This window comes from Pteropus alecto, unplaced genomic scaffold, assembly GCF_000325575.1.
Source record: "Pteropus alecto unplaced genomic scaffold, ASM32557v1 scaffold7, whole genome shotgun sequence".
NCBI classification, from domain to species: Eukaryota; Metazoa; Chordata; class Mammalia; order Chiroptera; family Pteropodidae; genus Pteropus; species Pteropus alecto.
In genome coordinates, this window is record NW_006494614.1 from 45,914,538 (window position 1) to 45,939,983 (window position 25,446).

The 25,446-nt window shown below is 40.4% G+C and overlaps 1 protein-coding gene across 2 annotated transcripts in view; it reads left to right on the top strand.

Annotated features, from left to right (window-relative positions):
• PPME1 (protein phosphatase methylesterase 1) overlaps positions 1 to 19,741 on the top strand; it is a 66,166-nt gene extending 46,425 nt beyond the window's left edge. The window contains exons 8-14 of one of the 2 annotated variants that reach the window (XM_006926611.2): positions 2,391 to 2,456; positions 5,222 to 5,345; positions 9,720 to 9,891; positions 10,756 to 10,800; positions 16,487 to 16,551; positions 17,161 to 17,228; positions 18,512 to 19,741. In XM_006926611.2, coding sequence (XP_006926673.1) covers positions 2,391 to 2,456; positions 5,222 to 5,345; positions 9,720 to 9,891; positions 10,756 to 10,800; positions 16,487 to 16,551; positions 17,161 to 17,228; positions 18,512 to 18,530 — 559 coding nt within the window. In that variant the 3' untranslated portion in view covers positions 18,531 to 19,741. The remainder of the gene's footprint in view (positions 1 to 2,390; positions 2,457 to 5,221; positions 5,346 to 9,719; positions 9,892 to 10,755; positions 10,801 to 16,486; positions 16,552 to 17,160; positions 17,229 to 18,511) is intronic. The other variant, XM_006926612.1, reaches the window with a different exon arrangement.
• The last annotated feature ends 5,705 nt before the right edge of the window (positions 19,742 to 25,446 follow it).

The window sequence follows — 25,446 nt, forward strand, 5'->3', positions numbered from 1 at the left end:
GGATTTATATCTTGGTTCCACCACTCTGGCTGCTCTGAGGGAAATAGAATAGGGAAAGCAGTGGGGAGTGGAGGTGATAGTGAAGTGAGAAATTGGTTAAGAGACAGTTGCAGTATAGGAGAATAATGATGATAAGTATAGACTAGGATGGCAACAGGGGAAGTAATATGGTCATATTTGGAATATATTTTGAAGGTAGAACTGACAGGACAGCCTTACAGATAGGATGTTGGGGTGGAGGGCAGTACTCAAGGATGACTTCTGGGTTTTTAGCCTAAGCAATTTGGTAAATGGAAGAGACAAAGAGAAGCAGATTTGAGAGCAGATAAGGGGCAGGAAATCAGGATTTCTGTTTGGATAAGCTGAAATATATACATCTAAGTAGATATGTTAAGTAGGCACTTGTATATACTACAGATGCTCCTCGAACAATGATGGGGGTTACATCCCAATAAACTCATCATAAATTGAAAATATCCTAAGTTGAAAATCCATTTAATACACCTGAGCTCCCAAACATCATAGCTTAGCCTGGCCTACCTCAAATGTGCCCAGAGCACTTACATTAGTTTACAGTTGGGCAAAATCATCTAACACAGTGAACGCACTGTAGAATATCAGTTGTTTACCCTCATGATTGCTTGGCTGACTATATCCTAAGTCAGGGACTGTCTGTAGGTTAGAAGAGGTTGAGCTAGAGATAAATCGAAGAATAATCTTTGTGTAAATAATATTTAAAGACAGGAGATTGAATGCGATCACCTAGGAGATAGAAAAAAGATCCAAGAACTGAACCTTAGGATAATATACAATATTTAGAGCTTGGAAAGAAGAGGAAGCTTCAACAAAGGAAGCTGAAAAGGCACAGTTGGTGAGACAGGAGGAAAACCAGAGAGTATAGCAAGTGTTTCTAGAAGGAGGGAGAGAGCATCTTTGTGAAATAATGCTGAGAGATCACCTAAGATGAGGGCTAAGAAATGACCATTAGAATTGGCATGATGGAGATGACCTTGCAAAGGAAATCTCAAAAAATAAGCGGGAGATGAAAACCTGTTGTAAGTTGGGGATGTTAGTTAAGGAAAGGATGGGAGGTAACAAAATGGAGAAAGCAAGTAGGATGACTTTTTTTTTTCTTATTTAAGTATATAAGTATAGTTGGTTTACAATCTTATATTGGTTATATTAGTTTCAGGAGTACATATAGTGATTTGACATTTTTCTGCATTTTGAGAAGTTTTGTTACATAGAACAGAGAAATGGGGTAGTATCTACTAGTGAATGTGGAGTTGAAAAGTTTTTCAAGGCTAGAAAATGTTTTTAAAGAATGTTTTATAATATCCACTAGAGAAAAAAAAAAATGATGACAGGAGAGAGACAGGATAGGGGAAACAAGGTCCTCATAAGGAAGAGGGGATGGGAACTAGTGCCCAAGGTTGTCTCCAAATAGGAACAGAGATATTTCATATATTAACCAGCCATCAAAGCAGAATATATCATCACATACTGGTGGATTCATAGGTACTATAAATTCAGTTGGTGGTAGAAAAATGAAGTAGTATCTCTTCTGATTGCTTCTGTTTATCATGAAAATAAGAAACAAAGTCATTCTCTAAGGCTGGTGCACTTTAACATTTTATGATTTTTTAAGTTCAAAAAACGAAATTTAAAGAAATGTGTTCTGGTGGCCTGCTTCAGGTGGTGTTTCCAGTTCTCCCTGGAACATGCAGTCATTTTGTTTGGCCCTGAGGCATACTTAGGTAGACAACTCTGTGAAAACTAATCTATTAAGATAGTGTCTAAGCTCTTAAGCTCTATATCATGGCATACAAAGCCCTCTGGGAGTTAGCTCCTGCCTGCTTATCCTATTCTGTCACACTTCCCCCTTTGCTCTCCCCTGCTTCTCCCTGCACGCTGTCCTCTAAAATCATCATCTTGCTGATTTTTCCACATCACAGTGCCTTCGTTCACAATGTGCCCTCTGCCAGGAATGCTCTGACCACCCCCTTTTATCTTTCACTTAACTTCTTACCTTCAGTTCTCGGTTTAGGTAGGACATTTGGGAAGCTTTCTCTAACCTCATTAAAAATAAAGTGATTCCTTTGAACCTTGCCGTATTATATTAAAATTATCTGTTTGTGTTTCTTGAGCGTGGGCCTAGCACATGGTATCTTTTTGGTGAATATTTGCAGAATTGAAATGTCTTCAATATCTTTACTTGATTTTTACTAGCTGGCTTATAGCCGTAATAACCAAGTAGAAAGTAGTAAGCTCTGTTGGTAACCATAACTTTTTAGTAGGTCCTACAGAATCTGCAGAATTATTCATTTGACTCTAGTGACTTGATAAGATGGATGCTAAATAACCTCTTCTCTCCCTTCTCACTTTTCTAGTGTGAAGAGTGGCCAGATTCGAAATCTGGAGTCTGCCCGTGTCTCAATGGTTGGCCAAGTCAAACAGTAGGTCTTATTTTTCCCTGTTGGGCTGGTTACAGACTGAAACATGGTGAGGGAATTACAGACTGTTTTTTCTGTCATATACCTATCCTATTATCCTTGTGAATGCCTTCATTACTTTAGGTAATTTTTACAAGTGAGCTCAGTTGAGCCAGTTGTATAGATTTTCTTTTCTTTTTCTTTCTCTTTCTTGAGGAAATCCTAAGACCAAATAGTGTCTTCTATATAATACTGGATTACTTTATTATAACTTTAGTTGTTAAAGGTGAAGAATCCCAGAGAATGGACATTAAAAATTAGGTATCTTCTCTAATGCTGACAGTATGGTATCATTCTGATGACAGCCTCCTTCTAAGCCAAACCTGGTTATAAGGAAATTACAGCATAAAAGCTTTAGCATAGCCTGAGTCAAAGCCAAATTAAAGAGTAAGCTAAGATTTTTTAGCCCCATTGATCATCCTGGATAGGATTACATGAGTCCTGGATATTGTTATGTAGACACAAAATAAACTTTAGGTGATTTGAGAAAATGTCACGCAATGGAATGGACAGGGAGCACAAGAGTTGTTGAAAATGATAATGGCATTATTGACTGTTTGCTATTTGCCAGACATTGTGCAGGATATTTTATATACACTCTCTTGTTTTTAAAATCTTTATATTATAGAATATTTTCAAACATATAAAAGTAGAATAAAACAATGAACTACAATGTACCCATTGCCCATTTTCAATAGTTGTTAACTCATGGCCAGTCTTATTTCATCTGTGTCTCTATTTATTTTCCCTAAGCACAAAATATTTTGAAACAAATTCCAGACAAAAACAATTTCCTCTGTAAGGTTTCAGTATGTTCTCTATAGATTCCACTTCTGTCTCTTTCATTTTTTTCCTTGCAATTTATGTGTTGAAGAAATCTGATTGTTTGCCCTGTAGAATTTCCCATAATCTGGATTTGCTGATTGATTCCTCAAGGTATAACATGTTCTTTTGTTCCCTGTATTGTCTGTAAATTGTTAGTTAGATCCAGAGATTTGATCAAGTTCAGGTTGGTTTGTTATTTGGGCTTTTTCTTTGTTTTCAAGAATAGGTGATACTATTTAATGCCATTAGGAAGCACATAATACCTGGTTGTCTCTTTTTTCGGAATGTTAGTAGTCATCAGTGATCATAACCTGGATTCATTAATTCATTTGCACTATCTCATTTAATGTTTACAATATCTCTTTAAGATAATTTATTGTTTTATAGATGAGGATATGGAAGTTCAGAAAGGTAAAGTGATTTTACCAGGATCTCACAGCTAGTGAATTGCAGAGCTCAGATTCGAACTCCTGTGTATTTGATACCAAAGCCCATATTAATGGATTTTATGCCTAAAAGAGCAATTTGAGTAGTAATATCTGGCAGATACAGTGTAAAGGCCTTGAATAAACTATGAAACTACCTACTTCTCAGTTCCTAAATATTTTGAGACTGCTCGTTTAAGCAGTGGTAAAGCATTTTGTAAGGAAGTTACATGACTTTATATACATGTAGCTCATTGGTTTTTAAATTTTACCTAATTTATAAACTTAAATGGTGTTTTCCCTTAATATGTAAACCTTTGTATATAAAAGTATATGTGTTTTAATTGTCACATAGATATCAGCCGGAACCTTTCTGCCCTTCTTGATCTAGGTAAAATTCTCTTGAACCACTCAATCCATAGCTGTAGAAATCCAAAGCACATGTTTTTTTGTTATGGTCCTTTGACCTAGGTATGAAATTAATGCCTCAAGTTTCATTAAAAACAAAAACAAAAACAAAAAAACCCACTGAACAAAACATTTCTGAACACTCACTTCACTGAAGGTTTTGGTAGAGGAAACAGAGAAAGAGGTGTTAATCATTCTTAAAAATCCACCACTGAAGTTCACTGACCTTCAGTTTCTCTTTTCATCTTGTTTGTTCTCCTCCTCTTCCTCTCTCTCTTTCAAGGGAAAAATAAAAAAAAAAATTTCTCTACTATGCAGAGCAGACCTTGGCACTAGCTGCTACCTAGGCCCTTGAGATTTTTACCTTTAACACTCATCAATATATTTTTTCCAGTAAGTTCTCCCTAAAAGGAATTATGGTACCAGCTGTTCATATATAATAATTTTTCTACCTGATTACATAATAAAGAGATATTGTAGGTTTTTCAGAGGAAAAACAAAAATAATTGGTTGGATCAGATGTTCTAATCCCCAAGGTTCAGCTGGCATGGTTATTATAATTGCCAGTTTCTATCAACTAATTAAAAAGTGGGGCCTTGTTATAATTCTGTTTGAGGTTTGTTCTACAAGCAGGGTATAGTAGAAAAGCACCATGCTTCAGAGTTAATTGGGCCTGGATTTGCCTCCCAGCTTCATCCACTCATAAGCTAGGTGATCCTGGACCTTTTTTTTTTTTTTAACTCTTTAGGGCTACTTCATAGGATTGTTATGAGGATTATATAAGATAATACCAATAAAACTCTTGTCACCAGGAAATGGTTACTCCCTTCTGTGTGTCAGTATTGATGCAAGAACTGGAAACCATCCCTTGTAGTATAGTCATACCTTAGCCATGACCTTCCACAGCCCTGGTCTACTTTTGTATCTTTTTAAATGCCCATTTTTCACGCCCTCCTCCCAGGAGCATTGTTAAGTTTTAACAGTCGATTATAAAAGGACAAATGTATCAGTATTTCTGAGATAATTTGTGTATGGAAGAGAGGTATGTGATAGCATTTTTTAAAAACCTAGGTGTGAAGGAATTACAAGTCCAGAAGGCTCAAAATCTATAGTGGAAGGAATCATAGAGGAAGAAGAAGAAGACGAAGAAGGAAGTGAGTCAGTAAACAAGAGGAAAAAGGAAGATGACATGGAGGTGAGTAAAAGTCTTCATACTTGGAAGGATGCGGTAGGGAAGTGTTCAGAGTGTGGGAAAGGGAAGGGGATGTGACATTGTTCTTTTTGTCTACCATTAAATATTTTGGGGGGCAAAGACATCATCATAATAGGTACTTAGGTTAACTATAAGATATAAGGCACTTGTTGATACCACTGACAAATTGGAACATAAAACTTATAGTATATACCCTATCCTCACATAGACTGCTTTCTCATCAAGCTCTTTCTCACCTTTGTACTTCTGGCCCTGTGATTTATCTCATGAAGAAAATCCCATTTTCTACCAGTCTATTCTAAGCCCATCCAAATCTTATCCATCTTTCAAGGTGTATCTCCTTGGGGTAACCTTCTGACCTCGGTTTATGTCAGTCCCTCTCCAGCACAGCACTGAGAATCTATATGACACAACTTAGCACTTTGTTTTTTTGAAGTTATAGCTAACTCATAGAACTTATTTTCATAAGCCACATTCAGATATACTATGATCTCTTGGTAGTCATTCCTAGAATGCAGACTCGCTGTCCTCTAATTACCTAAGAATTGTCTCCCAACAAAAATAACCTGTGTATTGTGAGGTTAGGAAGTAATGTTCTGTATGAATTTCCCTCAGCATTTAACTCAGATTTGTGTGCATAGGGTTCTGTGAGTACTTGCTGAGCAATTGATTTGAGGATGGTAATGGAAAGGGCTGCTTTTTTTCTTGGAAATGATTAGTGAGCATGACTAGCAGACTTTCTGGGATGGATTATAAAAGATAAACAAACACCTTACTAATGGCAGGTAATGGACTTGGTATATACCACATATTCCTTTGCATTTGAAGATGCTACTGTTAACAAGGAGGAAAGTATATTTTTTAAAAACAGTATTTTTAGTGAGAATCATTTTGGAGTTTACAAAAATATAAATAATGCCTGATCAATTTGCCCTCCAACACTCTGAGAGGTGAGGGGAGATCTATTCTCCCATGTTTACAGTATAAAAACTGAGACTCAGAGATGAAGAGACTTCCCAAAGTAATCAAGTAGTATTTAGTAGATTTGAGACTGATATAAACTATCAATTACATTTTACCTTTTATGTGCTAGGAATTATACTGAGTGCTTCACATCGTCTCTAGTTCTCATGTTAGTTCTCTGCATCGTAGATATTATCACTGTTTTACAGCTGAGGTACATATACTTACCTGTGTTCACACATAAATGTTCGCACTTAAACACATCCAGATACTCTGCTTTTTAATTCCAATGCTTTTTTTCTTTGCAATTTTTAATAAGCCCAATTATATGAAGTTATATAAACTCCAACAGTTTTGTTAGGAGGGCAAACTAAGGCACATCAAGCAATAAGGAATATAGCTAAATATTTTATACTTTAAGAAAGATACAAAGAAACTGCAAACAATAGTCACAACTTCTTACAACTAGTAGATAAATAAGTCCTGGATATCTAATGCATAACATAGTTATTATAGCCAACAATACTGTATTATAAACTTCAAAGTTGCTGAGAGATTAGATCTTAATTGTTCCCACCACAAAAAAGAAATGATAATTATGTGACATGATAGAGGTGTTAGCTAGTGCTATGGTGGTAATCATAGTGCAGTATATAAATGTATCAAATCAACACTTTATAAGCCTATGTAATGTTATCTGTCAATTATATTTCAATAAAAATAATTTGTTAAATAAAATTATGGAGAAATGTTAATAATACAAATTAAACTTAAGAAAATCAGTCATAACTTCTAAAGCTTTGTATCTAGCAGCCATTTATGGCCCATTAGTCCTTAGGAGCCTCTCTGTTATAGCACAATGTAAAAAGTGGTGTTTGAAATAGCATAATAGGTCAGTTGCATCCATTCTGCTCTGTAAAAGAAGACAAAGATATACATTTAATGGAGGGAAGGGGAGGCAAATGTGGTACAGAATGGTTAAAAGATAGAAAAGGGAAAACATTTAAGCTCTGCTCCTTAAAGGAATAAACTTCAGTTGTCTAGGAGATATTCCTCTTTTTTTTAAACTACCTTATTGAGAGGTAACTCACCCAAAGTATGCAATTTTAATATAGTCACAGAGTTTACAACCATTATAACAATATAATTTTAGAACATTTTCAGCACTTTAAAAAAAATGATATACCTATTTTTAGTCACTTGCCATTTTTCCCCAACCTTCCCATCCATAGGCAACCACTAGTCTATTTTCTGCCTCTATAGATTTGCCTAATCTGGACATTTAATACAAATGGAATTATACAACATGTTGGCTTTTGTGACTAGCTTCTTTCACTTTAGCATAATATTTTCAAAGTTCATCCATTTTCTAGCATGTATTAGTACTTCATTACTATTTATGGCTGAATAATATTCCATTGTATGGATAGACCACATAGTTTAACCATTCATCAGTTAATGGACATTTGAGTTATTCCTACTTTTTGTCTATTATGAATAATGCTAGTACAAACAGTTGTGTACAAGTTTTTGTGTGGACACAAGTTTTTATTTTTCTACTAGTGAAATTGCTAGATGGTAACTCTATGTTTAATCATTTGAGGAACAGCTATACTGTTGTCCAGTGTGCCTGTACCATTTTACATTCCCACCAGCACTGTATGAGGGATCCAGTTTTCTACATCCTTGTCAGCACTTGTTATTGTCTCTCTCTTTTGATTATAGACATCCTAGTGGGTATGAAATGGTATCTCATTGTGGTTTTGGTTTACATTTTCTTAATGACTCTTGATATTGAGCATCTTTTCATGTGCTCATTGGCTATCTATGTATCTTTTCTGGAGAAATGTCTATTCAGATCCTTCGCCCATTTTTAAATAGGGCTGTTGATCTTTTTATTGAATTTTAAGTGTTTTTTACATATTCTAGATACAAGTTACTGATTTGCAAATATTTTCTCCTGTGCTAAGGGTTGTCTTCTCACGTTCCTGATGGTATTCTTGGAAGAGCAAGTGTTCAATTTTGATGAAATTCAGTTTATCTAGTTTTCATTTTGTTGGTTTTGCTTTTGGTGTCATACCTAAGAAGGCTTTCCCTAGCCCAGGGTCACAAAGATTTATACCTATGTTTTCTTCTAACAATTTTTTAGTTTTAGCTCTTAGGTTTAGGTCTATGATCCATTTGTGTATGGTATGAGATTGGGGGTATAACTTCATTCTTTTGCATGTAGATATTCTATTTTTCCAGCACCATTTGTTGAAAAGACTGTCCTTTCCCCACTGAGTGGTCTTGGCACTCTTGTCAAAGATTATTTGACCATATATGTGAGGGTTTATTTCTGGGCTCTCTACGTTATTCCATTGGTATATTTTATCTCTCTTTGTGCCAGTACTATGATGTTTTGATTACTGTAGCTTTGTAATATGTTTTGAAATCAGAGAGTGTAAGTCCTCCATTTTTTTTTTTTTTTTTTTCCAAAATTGTTTTGGCTGTTCAGGATCTTTTGAGATTCCATATGAATTTTAGGATGCACTTTTCTGTTTTTGAAAAAAATGCCATTGGGATTTTGATAGGGATTGTGTTGAATCTACATATTGCTTTGGGTAGTATGGACATTTTAACCATTCAGTGATCTTTAACACAATATGTTGTCATCTCATGTTTACCTCTAGATTTTCATATTGTGGTATCCCAATTATTTCAGTTATAATATTTTAAATTCTCAGTGATGCATAAAAGTATAGAGAATTATTTATTTGTTCAGCTTGTGTTTGATGAGTGCATACTCTGTGCCCATCCATCTACTTTATACTGAGATTTAACAGATACTGAAATTTTATCACAATTGTGTCAAATTTCCTTTTTAAAATTACTATTGCAGGAACATTGTATCATTGTCATAAATCAAAATATAAGGAAAAAAATGCTATACCAACAAATGAACGTACTTTTAGTTTTCCCTTGTAGTTTTTTCGAAAATATACTGCAGTTTTTCAGAAGTAATCCTAACTTACGTGACGTATTTGTACTCTGCTTCTTTCACTTAATATTGTATTGTAAGCATTTTATTCCCTGTACTGCAATGTGTTTTTCGTAATTATCCTTTTGATGGTGTGTTCTTTTTGCCAAATGTGTATAAGAGAAACTCAGTCTTGGCTCTACCATTTACTAGCTTTTTGATCTTAAGAAAATTTCCTGAGTTTCTGAAACTAATAGAAGTAAAAGTAAATTTCTAATTATCTAAACATGGCAATTACAACTATATCATATCGCAATGCTGTTATATGGATTAAATGTATATTAAAATGTCTGGGACATAGTAGGCCCTTAATATGTGCTAGTTTCCTTCCCTTTCCTTTTCCCAGGGAACTAGTTTTTATCCTGTTCCTCCAGGGGTTGCCCTTAGAGACTCAGAACTTGCTCTTATTTCTTCAGACCAAGAAAGATCATCCATACACTTGGAGAATTGAACTGGCAAAAACAGAGAAATACTGGGATGGCTGGTTCCGAGGCTTATCTAATCTCTTTCTTAGTTGCCCTATTCCTAAGTTGCTGCTCTTGGCTGGTAAGTGTGTTTGTGCATGTATTAGCTCAGGCTGCCATAGCAAAATACCATAGAGTGAGTGACTTAAACAACAAATTTATTTTCTCACAGTTCTGGAAGCTTAAAGTCTAAGATCAGGGTATCAGTCAGCATGGTCAAGTTTTGATGAATACTTTCTTACTGGTTTGCAAACAACCTTCTTCTTACCGTTTCCTTACATGACAGAGAGAGAGCAAGAGCAAGCTCCCTGGTTTATTCTTATAAGGACACTAATCATATCATATGAAAGCCTTACCGTTATGACCCCATTTAACCTTACGTATTTCCATATTGCCAAATATGGTCACATTGTGGATTTGAGCTTCAACATATGAATTTTGGGAGGGACACAGTTCAGTTCATAGCAGTATAGGTATATTGTCATCTCAATATTTCCTCGTTATATATATAAGTACTCACCAAATGGGTGGTGACTTCCAAGGTGAAGTACCATCTTCACTCATTTGTGCCTTTTCTCCTCCCCACACCAAATCTCTAAACCTAATGAAGTATAAGCATCTATCTGGGATGGCCTGATTCTGGCTTGGCCTCTGTACCTGGTCAAGCCCAAGTCCTCCTAGAATGGTGGAAAGATATTCTGAGTATAATGGAAATTTAAAAAGTAAAACTCTGTTTTCAGCAACCAGTTTAAACAAGCAAAGTGATTGCCTGGAAAGCTTCATGTGGTAAGACTGTACCCTCAGAGAGTTAGGATTGCCATTAACATGAATTAAGAATGTCATTATGTTTACAACTTTGTAACAATTTTTATATCATACTTGAACAGCAAAACCTATTTCACAGCCTTTTCTGGTAAGGTGCTTATGGATTCTCATTTTGTTCCAGGTGTTGATAGATTGGATAAAGATCTGACTATTGGCCAAATGCAAGGTAAGTCATCAAGAAATTAAGTCTGTAGGTCTTTCTCTGAAGGCACAGTAAGGGGGCAGAGTCACGTGGAAATTAATGTTCTGAGATAGTGAGGTGCAGTGGAGAGCGAGCATGAGCTTTAGAGTTAGACCCAAATTTGGCATCCACCTCTGCTCTTGACTCAGTCTATGATTATGAGCAAGTGTTTCCCTTTTCTGAGCTTCCATTTTTTTCCCCTTCTAAAAATGAGAATTATACTAACACCTATGTCTCAGAGCTGTAAGGACTAAAATTAGGCAATGTCTTTGAAAAGGGCATTAGAAACTCTAAAGTACTCTATAGGTATATATATTATGAAAGGAGATATTATGAATACTGATCAGTAATTTTATTGTTGGAAGTCTCAGGAAAGGGAAAAGTCCAAGATAATCTAGATACAAAAAAAGTGTAAACTCTGTTTAGAAGACAGTATAGTGAGGTGGTAAAAGCAAGGGCTCTGAGGTTTGCGGGACTGCATTTGTGTACTGCTTCTTTCCTACTAATTTTTTGACACTAGGCAAGTTACTTGACTTGCCTTAGCTTTAGTTTCTCAATCTATAAGATGAGAAAGTTGATGGCAGCCTCACAGGCATCATGAGGCATCATGAATAGGAAAGTGACATGTGTTTATGCCATTGTGTTGTCCAGATGACACTGCAGTGGGACCAGTTTTGTGGAAGCTCTTGCTTTCTTATGGATGAAAGCCTTGGTGAAGGTGAAGTCAGTAGGCATTGGCAACTTTTGGGCTATGGGAAGAAGAGGTGTCAACTTCAAAGCCAATGTTTCAGGCTTAAGAAGATTTTGTTCTTGACTTCTCTTCTTACTCTCCTGGGCAATTTTATGACCTCTATTTATACCCTGAAAACTCCCAAAGCTAAACATCTAATTCGTCTCTCTCTCCTGAGCTCCAGACCTGGCCCATATATCAAACCTGCTGGATGTCTCCACTTGGATATTTCATGGGCTCCGCAAACTGTTCTTTTAGCTGTCCTCAAGCTCTCCACAGAGAAAGGGGCAATATTCCTTTATAATAGTTGTTCAAAGGCTCCTGAATGATTTATCAAACTCTGGCCCCAGGCCCTCATACCCTTCCCTTCCTCCAACTGCATAGTGTCTTGAGACTTGTAGCAGGACCATAGGCTGGGACTGTGATGTTTATGGCACTGATGTTGATAATTCTTAGTTTGGATACCTTTCTTTAAATTCAATTTAAGCAAACCTTTCCTAAGCACTCTTTCTATGCGATATCTATGCTTGATGCTGGGCAGACAGAAGAATCAAACATGGTCCCTGATCCTATTAGAAAGCAATTAATCTGGACTGGAATAGCCCTTGGAATCAGTGTCAATCACCATCCTTGGAATTAGACAGTCCTGGGTTTGAATCACTATTACAGGTTTTGTGGCATGAGTAAATTACTAACTTCTTTCATCCTGAGTTTTTTCTTTTTTTTTTCTTTCTCTTAAAACTGAGTGAATTAACTTTTTAAAATTTAGTTTCAAGTATACAGTACATTGGTTAGACATCTATATAGTTCATAAAATGATCCCCACAATTGCACCCTCCCTCCCCTGACCCTCCACCTAGCCAGTGTATTTATGCTAACTACATTCCCTATGCCATGCTCCCCATCCCCGTGACCATAAGCTCCTAATTTGTACTTCGTTAGCCCTTCACCCTATTTTCCCAGCCCCCCAAACACCCCTCCCCTCTGTCCATCACCAAATTGTTCACTATATTTGTGAGTCTGTTTTTGATTAGTTTGTTCCTTTTGTTCCCTAGATTCCGCATATAAGCGAAATCATATAGTGTTTATCTTTCTCTGTCTGACTTAAATACCTTCCACCAAAGCAATATCTTTTTCCATTCCCTTCCTTTTAGTCTGTGTGTGTCTTTTAATCTGAAGTGAGTCTCTCATAGGCAGCATATGTAGGAGTCTTGTTTTCTTATCAATTCAGCCACCCTATCTTTTGGTTGGAGCACTTAATTCTTTTTCATTTGAGGTACGTTTTAACAGGTAAGTAGTTATTCTTTATTTTTGCTACATATATCTTCTTCTTAAAGAAGTCCCTCCAACATTTCCTGTAATGTTGGTGAGATGATGATGAACTCCTTTAGCTTTTTCTTGTCGGGGGAGCTCTTTATCTCTCCTTTAATTCTAAATGATAATTTTGCTGAGTAAAGTAATCTTGGTTGTAGGCCCTTGCTTTTATGTGTCTTGGTGTGAGCCTCTTTAGATCCCTGATTTTTGGAATTCTCTGAGCTTCCTGGGGTTTTATGTCCATTTCCTTCACCAGGTTAGGGAAGATTTCCATCATTATTTCTTCAAACAGCTGTTCCACATCTTGATTTTATTCAGTTACGCCGATCAGAGGAATATTTGGAGCCTTAATAGTGTCCCATATCCTCCTTAAATTATTTTTATAGTCTTGGCATCTTTTTTCTTGCCATTCTGATAGAGTGTCCTTGGCTTTCCTGTCCTCTAGATAGGGCATTTGATTCTCTTCTTTATTGACTTTGTTTATTCCTTTGTTTATTCCATTTAATATACTTCTCTCAGATAATGTGTTCTTCATTTCAGACTGGTTCCCTTTTATAATTTCTATTTCCATTTTTGTGTTTTTTTTATCTCTTTGTTGAAGTTCTCACTGAATTTCTCTACACTTCCCAAAAGTTCATTGAGCATCTTTATAACCAGTGTATAAACTGTATTATAACTGTATCTGTTAGATTACTTGACTCTATTATATCTGGATCTCTGTTCTGTTCTCTCAAATGGTTTCTATTTCTTTGTCTTGCCATTTTGGCTGCCTTTCCATGTCTGTTTCTATGTACTAAGCAAAGCTCCTAAGTCTCCCGGTCTTATTAGTGTGGATTTATGAAGTAGGTGTCCATTGGCACAGTCCTGAGAGGAGTTAAGCTGTAGGCCAGACTTAGCCCCAGCCTGTGCCCCTCCGCGGCCACCTGTTAAAATTCAGCAAGCAATCCACAGATGCTGTGCTTATAGTTGCCTCAAAAGGCCACACCAGAAACTGAGGCCAGCTGCCTCCAGTATGAGTCTAGGCGCTGCTCAGCAAGGCTCATCTGACTCGCTGAAGATATACCTGGATGTGGCTTGGGTGGAGCCCGGAGTTGGGGGAGGCGGGGTTTCAGGAAATCCTCTGGGTGGAGTGACCTCTGTTATCCAGTTTGATGATGTCTCCACTATGGCAGCACTGTGGCCATGCACTGGGACGGGGGAGGGCTCAACGGGGAACAGTGGATATTGCTGGCACTTCTGTACAGAGCAAGTCTTGCCTAGGCCCTCACTCCGACAATATCTCTCCGTAAGTCCCTGGTGCCCCCTGCACACAGCCGAATTGGCACTGGTGCTCAGAGTGAGCAGGTCTGTCACCGTGAAAATCTGCTCGCAGACGCAGCCCTTTAAGACACTGCCGCTGCTTCCACCTCTGTCTCACTCAGCCACTCAGGACTGGGCAGCCCTGCGTCCTCACCCTGTCCTAACTTCTGCCTTTACAGGGTGACTTCCTGGACTTCTCCCTAGTTGTATGGCTTGTTCATCTAGATCTCAGGCAGTTTTTCTTGCTGCTGCTCCTTGTTTCCATCACAACTTTGATTTGGTCGCCAGAGGAATGAACAGAGCCTCTATCATCTTGCCATTTTTTTCCTCAGTAATCCTGAGTTTTTTCATCTATAAAATGGAGATAATGATATATATCTCAATACAGTTGTGTGAGGTTTAAATGAGAAAATATGGGTGAAGAAAGAATCTTACAAATGATGGCTTCATTATGTTCAGGAAGTACTTATGATTCCTCATTAGATGCCCTCCCAATTCCCAGTAAGGATTATGCCAAGACCACCTTCTCTTTCAGAGTATCCTATGAGCATAGACAGTAAATAGCTGGGATGAGGGACATCCCATAAAACAAAGGGAAATGGCTAAGTTGACATAAATTCCTAACCACAGCCTTGTCAGCATTATATTTAAACCAGCTGAATTAGTCATTGAATCCTAGCTACCCAGCCCTCATTCATGATGCAACTTGGGTGAACAATTTAGATTTTCTGAACTTAAGATTCCTCATCTGTAAGATGGGACAGGAGAGTTTGGAAGTATGCCCACCTCATAGAATAATTGTGAGGATTACCCATGATCATATTATTTTATGTTTCCTGAACATAGTATTGTTAGTATATATGAGTTCTCCCTGATTCCTTATACTTATTCTTCTAAAGAGGAATGAAAAATGCATCCCTAGTCATTAATTCCAGAGTGGATGGAGTTGTAAGTTTTATCAGGTCAGTTGTTCATTCATTCATTCATCCAAGACTTACTAACCACATGCTCAATGTCTAGCCCTGTGTTTGGCACTATTAGGGATATAGAGCAAGTAATGATACTAGCCTCTGTTCTCGTGGAAGTGACACATTTCTGAGGAGGCAAGCACCAGTGGCATATAAAATACAAGCTTACAAAACAAAAGGGGCACAAGCTGCTCTGTGTTTGTATTCAAATACATTAACAGCACTACATTAGGAGATACAAGGGAGAGTAGAGTAGGCTGGAGTACCCAGAGCAGCTTACTGCAAGAGGAGGGATATACGCTGGGCCTTATTGGGTGGAATGGTCTTAGTTCCTCTACTAATTAAGCCACTTTGGGCAAATCACTAATCATGACTTCAGTTTCATCATCTCAAAGAATTTTAGTATTCATCTTGCTTAATTTTATAGAGTAGATTTGAGAATCAACTTAAAAATGGATAGAAGAGTATTTAAAAAAATTTTTAAAGCACTCTGTAACTGGGGTAAGAATCACAGAATGTGATGACCAAAAGGACTGTCAGAGCTTACTCCCTTATTTTGTAAATGGAGGCACTGAGGCTCTGAGAGTGCTCTCTCTACCTATGGGAGCTCTGGGACCCATATCCTTTTGTCTGCTTAGAGATCTTGCTTTATCAGTCATCTCTGTTTACTCTTACTGGCTACCACATTAGTTGTGAGCTTGCAGTATTCCACAGACAGTATGAGAAAGGGCTTAGTACAGTGTCTGGCTCATAGTTAAGTACTCAAATGGTGATTATTACTGTCACAATAAATTTCAAAACCCTTAACAAAGCTTATGGAACTTTCGCATGGTTTGGTCCCTGCTTACCTCTCCAGTTTCATTATTAACTCTCACAAAACCATGCCAAACTTTATTTCTAGGAACAAATACCATTTCATCCTCCTTTCCTTTGTTTAGGCTGTTTTTTCTGTGTAGGAAGCCTCCCTTGATCCCTGTTTGATTGCGAAGCCTTCTTATTTTCTTCCAGTTCCATATGCTCAGTTTAATCATAGGAACAACATGCTGCATTAAAATGTTGGTTCTTGTAATTTGCTCTTCTGCTAGACTATAATTCCCTGAAAACAAGAACTGTTTCTTCTTATGTGTCTGGTCTAAAGTAAATGCACACTAAATTACTTCAGAAGGAAAAAGTGAAGGGAAAATGATTTGCCCAAGGTTACAAGTATTCCTATCCTCCTCAAAGGCTTGGTAACTGGGTCTAGAATATTTGGAGAGAAGGAGTTCCTGGGCTCCTAGAGTGTCCTGTGAGGCTACCAGTGCCCTGGTAAGGAGAGGGCCATGTTAGTCTCTGAGGTCACCTGGGTTTGTTTCCTCTCCAGGGAAGTTCCAGATGCAGGTCCTACCTCAGTGTGGCCACGCAGTCCATGAGGATGCCCCAGACAAGGTGAGTCCAATGTTTGATGACTGTGAGAGTTTTGCAGACAACTGTGAGAGTAACTTTGGGTGTCACAGAAGATACAACAAGCCTGTGTGTCAGCCTGTGAGACGTTCACAGATGCAACTCCACTAGCTCCAAACCTCTCCCTGGCATCTGCCTATGGTCTTGGCTTTCTGTGTATGGGCCAAGGACCTACTGGCACCGTGCTGTTTCATTCCAGGGCCCTACAGTTAAGATCTTAAGCTCTACTTCTCCATTACCCCCAAAAGCCAGATGGGAAAAGAGATAATTAAGGTAGAAACTTCCCCCTAAACTACTGTAACAGAAATTAACATGCTTCCCCTATAGAAAAAAAGGTACTTTGTAACTCTAGGGAGATGAATAAGCCTTCTCCTCATTCCTCCTGACTTCTCAGTAGCCATCCTGGCAAAGATGATGGGGAAGAGTCTCCTAGCCCTTCCAGGACCTGGATCCTTTTCATATGAAGCTCCTAAAACCAGTAGGACCTACGATTCCACTATAGAGCCTAACTTTCCAACAGAAGCCCACAGGACCTCCGAGGCTGAGCACAATCGCTAACCTTCATATGGCCTGGAATATCTCTCCTTTTTCCAGGTAGCAGAAGCTGTTGCCACTTTCCTGATCCGGCACAGGTTTGCAGAGCCCATCGGTGGATTCCAGTGGTAAGGAAGTACAAAGGTTTAAGGAGCCCAGCAGTGCTGGCCAACTCCACAAAAAGATATTTGCAAGGATATAAATATCTCCTCCTTAACCCTACCTAATTTGGGTCACCATGCCTTTCTTCTTCCTCCTCAACACAGAGCCCAGCATGTGCATTTCTACAACACCATAGTTGGTGGTTTCTGTGTGCTCTGGTCCAGTGGGTTGTTGCTGAGCTGAGATTCAATTGTACTTCGTCCCTCAGCTCCTCACTGCAATGTATACTTCTTGAGGTGGCCCTTCTCTGAGGAGGCTGGGATGGGAATCGGTCCTTTTCCAGGCTCTTAGAGTTCTGTATGCCTTCTGCCCTGCTGCTGAGGAAGGTTTGGCAGGTCATGGAGGCTGTGTAGAGATCCAGAGCCCTGTGCATTGCAGGATGTCTAATAACATCCCTGGCCTCTACTCACCAGAAGCCAGTAGCACCCCTCCCTACACACTTACAGTTGTGACAACCAGAAATGTCTCTAGATTTTACCAAATGGCTCAAGGGAGGCAAAATCATTCCCAATTGAGAATCACTGGTTTAGAGGAAAAAAGGATACCTATCATCCTAGGATGCTTTTTATCTGATTAGGGAGACACAGCTGGGCTCTCTGCTGAGGAAGAGGAAGAGGAGGAGGAAGAGAGGCACGGTGACCTAAAATGCATGAACTTGGCCCCACCTCAGGGAGCTTCTAGTCTGTGCTACAGAAGGCCCCTGATCCTCAGAGAGCCCACAAACCTAATGAGGAGTCACACTTGCCAGTTGGAAAGTCTTTTAACTGATTTAGGTGAGGGTCCAGGGAAACCTGTTCCCCATCCTCAGGAAGTTTGAAGTGTCGAAGAAAAAGAAATGGCTTCTGCATTAAAGAAGTCAAAGTGCCAGGGCCTGGAAGATGAGGGTGGCTGGGCAGCATAGGCGTTGGAAATGATGACACGAGCCCGGCATAGTGAGGTACACAAGCAACTCCCTTTGCCAAACCACCCCTCAGATAACTGACCATTGGTGGATCCCAAGAATCAACAGTAAAGATTTAATTTCTCTAAGCAGTGTCTACGGCCCCTGGACCATTTGGAGCTTTGGTCACATCAGCAGTTCACTGAGAGCGGACCCTTTGTCTAGCCCTCGATGGGGCTGTGGGGAGGTGGGACAAATCTGCAAGGGCCTTGGTGGTCATTAGGAAGGGCTTCCTGGAGGGGACTGAGTGAGCAGGGGCAAAGTTAGTGATGGTCACATTTGTTTTCCCTTCTCTTTGCACTCTCACAGTGTGTTTCCTGGCTGTTAGTGACCTGCTATCCATCCCTCCCTCAACATTGAGCTCTGTTGTAAATACATCGCACCAGAGGCCACTGTGATGCCGCTGTCTCCTTCTCACCATCCTGCCCGACCATGTGACACCGGCTCCCTGTAGACGGGCATCCCCAGATGTACAAACCCTTTCGTGTATTCCTGCCAAAAGCATTGTTTTCCAGGGCCTTTGACTATCATCGGCCTCCCTAGTCCAAGGCTCCCCAGCTCCTACCCCTTTCCTGTTCAGGGGTAGCCCCTGCCAGTTCTCCCTGCCTTACCTAGGGTGAAGCCTCCATCAGAACTGCCACCCTGGGCCTCTATTCCTGGCATTAGGCAACGCATCTGGGTCCAGATGTCTCCCCAGGCTCAGAAACCTCCATTCCTTGAGATTGTTCTTGGCATGGTCCTGCCCCACCTCAAGGGATGGACCATGGACAGGGTGGTCCTTGTTTTACCCTTTCAAATAAAACACCAGTCAGGTACCTTTTTATCCCAGTCTTATTCTTCCAGGATTGGAAGACCTATAAAGTCCAGGATTCAATCCTTATGTACAAGGAGGGGTGGTGGATAGCATCACAAGAAACCAACCTGAAAATCAGGTCCAGCCAGTCCAAGCACATGGCCTCCCATCTGGGGAGAGCCCATCGTCCCACTCCCACATGTCTGGGCACCTGCCTTGGGCTGAGGCCAGGTTGCTCCAGGGGCCTCTTGAGCCCTCACCTGCCACAGAGCAACCCAGGTTAAGTACAGCCCACGCACAAAGCCACAGACTAAAGCCTGTGGAGTTGTTTTTAAGAATCAAATTGAACCATTTTCATCACTGGTCCCTGGAGGTGTGCAGAGTGCCCGCTTGCCTCTTCTAGACCCACAGCTTATCTTTGTCATTTGTGGTTTCCATGTCACTCTTCGTAGAAACAATACAGCCTAGCATCCTCAATCTTTGCCCCTCTTCCAGCTGCCTCATCATACACCGCAGCCTCCCCCTGCTGCCCAGGCACGCCATTTCCAAGGGCAGGGAAGGGCAGTCTCCTGCAGCCCGTCTTTTCTGTGACTGTCTTAGGTGATGCATAGCCCCCTCCACCTTTCCACCCAACAACTTCCTATCCCTGCCCTGCTGCACGGTCCGGAGTCTGGGACCTACTTTGTTTCTTTGTTATTTATGATCTTGTTAAAGAAAATAAATATCTCCCAACCTTTATCAATCTAGTCTTTCTCTGTGGAGTTGTCCTTATTTCTGCCGATCTGGGGGCAGAGGACAGTTCGTTGGATATAGTCATCGTAGAGCTCCAGAAAACCGTTTCCTGCAGCCCATCAGCTTTATGTGCTCTGCCTGCTCCCCAGATCCAGAATGCCTCGTGGAATGGACAGACACTGCAGCCAGGGAGACCTGGAGTTCAGTCCCAACTCTTCAAATTATTTGCTCCGTCAATTTGGCCCAGAACAGGACAGTATGTGCACTGTTCACATGACCTCAGACACTATATCTGCCAATACCCAAACTTTGTCCACAACCCAGGTCATCTCCTGAGCTCTAGGCAGGTCCATTTACCTCCTCATATCTCTCCCAGATGACCAAAAGCCACTCATGTTGACCATTCCTGTAACCATATTCAGCTCCCCCTGAAACTAACTTGTCTTCCTCCCACATTTCCTGGTTCAGTAAGTTGTAGGTACCACCATTGCTCCAGTTGCCCAAACCAGACAGCCAGAGAGCTTCCTAGACAGCTCCCACTCTTTTACATCCCACAGCTCCTGCCCTAGCTGAGGCCTCATATCTCAGCTAAATCACTTCACTAAATCACTAAATCACAAGTACCCTTGCTGGTTCCCTACCACAGCCCTTCCTTCAGTCAGCCTTTACACACCATTAAGAGTCGTCTTCTTAAAAGGCTTTTGGGCCAGACTGACTAAATTAAGGCCCAGCCCTTACAGGTTGTATGAGATAGCTCTGTACTTTCTCTCTTTGTGCTGCAGTTTCTTCATCTGGTAAGTGAAGATCAATGGTACCTACCCTCAGGGTCTGGAGGACTATATAAGTTAATATAGGTTAACTGGCTCTCTCAGGAACTGGCACAGGAGAGGCACTTAAATAGTTCCTGTCATGTCACTCCCACATTATACTTATGACCTTTATTCAGAGTGGTCTGTGGGCCAGGAGTATCATCTGGAAGCTCGTTAAAGATTTTATCCCCACCCCAGACCTGTTGAATAAGAACTGATCTGTATTCTAACAAACACATTAATTCTGAGAAGTTCTGGTTTAGATGTTCAATAAATATCTCAGAGTAAAGCATGAGCTCCCTAGCGGAAAAGTAACCTGTGTGTGATCTCATTTCTCCCACCAAGCCCTTTGGTGTCCCTTTGCTGGGCTATGTGCCCTTTGTCCACAGGGGGGCAGCATGATCACATGCATGGTTTTCTAGGACACAGCAGCCACTTTTGTTCACCTGGCAAGTCATAACAGTCATCAAATTTTGAACATCATCTCATTCACTTTACACACATCTCATTTAATCCTCACAGCTACCTTGTGAGGTAAGTGATGTTATGTTCCTTTTACAGGTAGGCAGATGGGTCCGAATTCATGCAGCTCAAAAGTGGCAGTGTCAGAATTCAAACCTAGGTTATTTCCTCTTCATGTGGCCTCCTGGACAATACAGGGGATCATGGGCAGAGGTCATTTTGGTCCACATGAGACTCAGGACTCAGGTGTGTAAAAGAGCAAGAGGACCCAGAAGGAGCATGTTTGGGTCAAACCAAAGGCCATTCTGTCACACACATAAACACCCTAAAGAATGTCCAAGGAGAAGTTCCCAAAAGAAGGTAGGCAATTTTGGAGGTAGACACATCTAATGGTGGGAGGAGAATCTTGAGATTGAGAGGACTCAGACCAAAAGCATTACGGGAGCTGGGCATGACTTCTTGGTGGTATCCTTTTCTAAACCTGCTTCGTGCCAAGCTTCCAATGAATGTTGTGTAAATTCAAAGAGAAAAACCAAATTTCTTTGGAAACAAGTCAGAGAAGATTTCATAAAAGGCAGCATTTGAGTTGAGCTTTAAAGCCTCATCACAAGTGGAGGTAGAGAAGGAAGGGAAATACATTTCAGGTAGAGGGATAGCATACACAAGCTCGGGAGACTAGAAAGTCAGTCCGAGAACTGGGAGATAAGTATGATTAGTGTGGCTGGAGTAGCAGCTGTGACAGGAGAGGCAGCAGGAGACAAGACATAAAGGCCTTGAGTGGCAAGAATGGGGAGTTGTCCAAAGTTAAGGAACTCTGGTATCCTGTGTAGATGGGTTGGTCCGCACCAGACTAGAGGCCGGGAGATCAGTAAAGAGGCAGTTATGGTGATCCAGGTAAAGTAAAGGGTAATGGTATACTTAGTAGCTGCAGGGATGAGAGGAGGGGACAGGCTCAAGATTTTGGAGGTGGAATGAACAAGATAGAAACTGATTTGGACAGGGAGGTGTCAAGGACCCTTATGTTAGATTCAAGGGCCTGTCGTTAGAACTGGGGAGCAGAGAGTTAAAAGGTCAAGACATTAACAAGAAGAGCAAGAAGAGAGCCTATAACAAGAGTAGAGAAAGCCAAAGGCAGTCAGTCACACTCTTCCCTGCAGGAACAGTGTGTTATTTGTAAGCTTCAAGCCAACTCTTCTGCCCCAGCTGGTTGCCCCATCAGCAGCCAGAATCAACACATTCTCACTCTGGGTCCAGGGCTCAGAAAGTTATGTAAACTCAAGAGGATCCCTTATTCCTAGAGCTGGTTTTCTCTCCCAGGAGTTTGCTAGAAAACCCCAGCCTGTAGCCAGGTGAAACCTTGGAACCTGAGACTAGCCAAAAGGCTAGCCTCTTACCAGAGGACAAAGGGAACAGTTAACTGAGTAACTGTGTGATAGGGGAGAAAGTTTTTTCCTGATGATCAATGATAATGCCACATATTTGTGAATAATCAGACTTAAGCTTAGAATAACTGACACAATATAGTATGTACCATTTATAAAGCACATTTTCACCCTTTCAGATCTCAGAACTCCGTGAATAGGTTGAGCAGACAGTTTAGCAGTGCCATCTTGAAAAAAACAAAAGCTCTAATAAGGAAAGTGATTTGCCCAAGGTCACATAGCACAGTCCAAACTAGGACTCAGGCCACAAAACTCCCAGACCAGTGCATGTCTTATCCAAATCATACCAGAAAAGGGGTTAGGTAGGTGTGTGGAAGAAGACTGGGGACTGGCAACTGGCACTCACTAGTAGTGACAGGCACTCAGCCACTTACTAACTGGGTGACCTTTGGCATATCAGGTTCCTTACCCCCAAAAATGGTTGATAATCCTTAAACCACAAGGTATTGTGAGGGTTAAATGAGACCTAAGTACATAAAGTATGTATAGTAAATGTATGCTTCCTACAGTAGTCAAGGTGGAAAGCAGTAAATGTCATGGTGCCAAGGAGGCAAGGGGATAATTGGGAATCCCAAAGGGTGGAAACCAAGGCAAAAGCCATTAGATCCAAGGTCCCCTGGGATTCCTTTCCCCCAGCTCCACCAAGTGGAGCTGCTCTCAGGCGGAACAGTTAGTTGAACTTTATGTGCCTGAGGCCTGAATGCTGTCCAGTATTATAAACCTCCTCTGGCCTGGGAGAGTCCTCAAATTTGTTAACAGCTTTTTTTTTTTTTCCAATAATGATAAAATACACATAACATAATCTTACCATTTTAACCATTTTTAGTTTACAAGCCAGTGACATTAATTACATTCACAATGCTGTGTACCCATTACCACTATCTGTACTCAAAATGTTTTCATCCCCAACATTAAACTACTACCGAACAATAATTCCCCCTTTTCTTCCTCCTCCCAGCCTCTGGGGACCTCTATTTTGCCTTCTATCTCTGTGAATTTGCCTATTCCATGTAGCTCATATGGGTGGAAACGTACAATATTTGTCCTGCGTCTGGCTTATTTCACGTAGTAAAGATTGTTTTCAAGATCCATCCATGTTGTAGCATGTATCGGGATTTCATTCTCTTCGTTGCTGGGTAGTATTCAATTAGATGTAGATGCCGCATTTTGTTTATCCATTCATCATCTGTTGATATGCACTTGGGTTATTTCCACCTTTTGACTAATGTGAATGCATAATGCTGCTATGAACATTGGTGTATAAATACCTGTCTGAGTCCTTGCTTTTAATTCTTTTGGACTATATCTAGGAGAGGTATTACTGGGTCATATGGCAGTTCTATTGTTTAACTTTTTGAGGAACTACCAAACCATTTTCCACAGCAGCTGCACCATTTTACATTACTACCAGCCAAAGAAAAAGGGTTCTGGTTTCTCCACATCCTTTCCAACACTTATTATATATTTCTTATTACTACAGCCATCCTAGTAAGTGTAAAGTGGTACCTTATTGTGTTTCTCTAATTTTAGCATTCCAAGATAGCTAAGAGGCTTAGGAGTTGGGCCTGTGAGCTGATGCCAACTGGCCCAGGCACTGGAAGCTTTCCTTACCTGTCCCCATGCCTGCAACCCTAAGAGCCAGAGGGTCTCGGGTCTCTGAGGGTGAAAGGCTCTCTCTAAACCCCGGCACTGGCGAGCTCACAAGGCTCAGTGGCTCCAAGAACAGGATCAGGATACACAGGCTTGCTCCTCCAAGAGGAGTTGCTGACAATTCTTGCCTTCCCTTTTTATTACAAGAGAGTCAAAAATAGATTCCAGAGCCCTAGAACCTGTAGAGCATTGTGGGAGTTTCTAGGATGGTGGTACCCCCTAGGGGGACTATGTAATTTTTAAGAATATTTAATATAATGTTTGATTTGGTAAAGGGGGAAAAAATCTTTTTGTCTGAAACAGATTACAGACCATAAAGTTAGACAAAACCTTCTATCCTGGAATGATATATCTGAATTTCCAAGATCAAAGAAAAATTCAAGTTTATCAAAAGAGAAGCAAGGGTGTGAATTTTTTGAGTTTGAGACATTTTAATCTCAGGACTCATTATACACCTGTGAGTTAGGGAGATAAGCTCCTACATCTCCATAACACACACACACACACACACACACACACACACACACACACACACCCCTTCTTATCCTTCAGGGCCCAAATCGAAATGTCACATGAGCCCATCATACTAGAAGTGTATTGATGCCCCTTCCTGACTTTTGTAACATTTTGCATGTCCCCTTCCCACAAGTATCATCATTGTGTGGGTTTTCTTCTCTGGGAGCTCTTCAAGAACAGAGACTTAGAGTCATCCCAGCATCTCCAGCCCCAGCAAAAAGGCTGACACAGACACAATGTCAGTAATGCTTAGTCGAATGAATGAGTGACAGACCACACATAAAATTGTGCCCATGAAAGCACCATCAAGTGTTGGTACTATCATTTGCCCACTGTGCTCCTGTCCCAAGAAGCACCTATGGAGATTTGGAAAGAGCCTGGGTCTGTCTTCTAGTCTTCTTGGCTCTGACACTGACACGCTGTGTAACTGTGGACGAGTCACTTCACCTTTCTGGGCCACAGAAAATAACCTCTGCCTCCCGGACTGATAAGGTGATAAGCAGATGAACAGGATGTGTCATGGTCATTATTTTAGTTTTGTTCCATCTGAAACCATGGCAAACTTTAAAGAAGATCGAGAAGGAGGTAGTTGTCTGTGGAGATCCATCTAAGTTGTGTCCTTAAACCATTAGCCCAAAAGACTATCATCTTAACACCTCATTCCTTTGAGATAATCTGATTTCACAAGAGGCTACTCATTTCAAATGCAAGTATGTCCCTGGCAGGGACAGAGAGACCCTCTGTCATGCAGACCTGAGGGGGAACGGGCCTATCAAGCATTTGATGGAAAAAGTCATGTGACCATGAAAGGGGATAAAAGAAGGATGGGGCAGAGAAGAA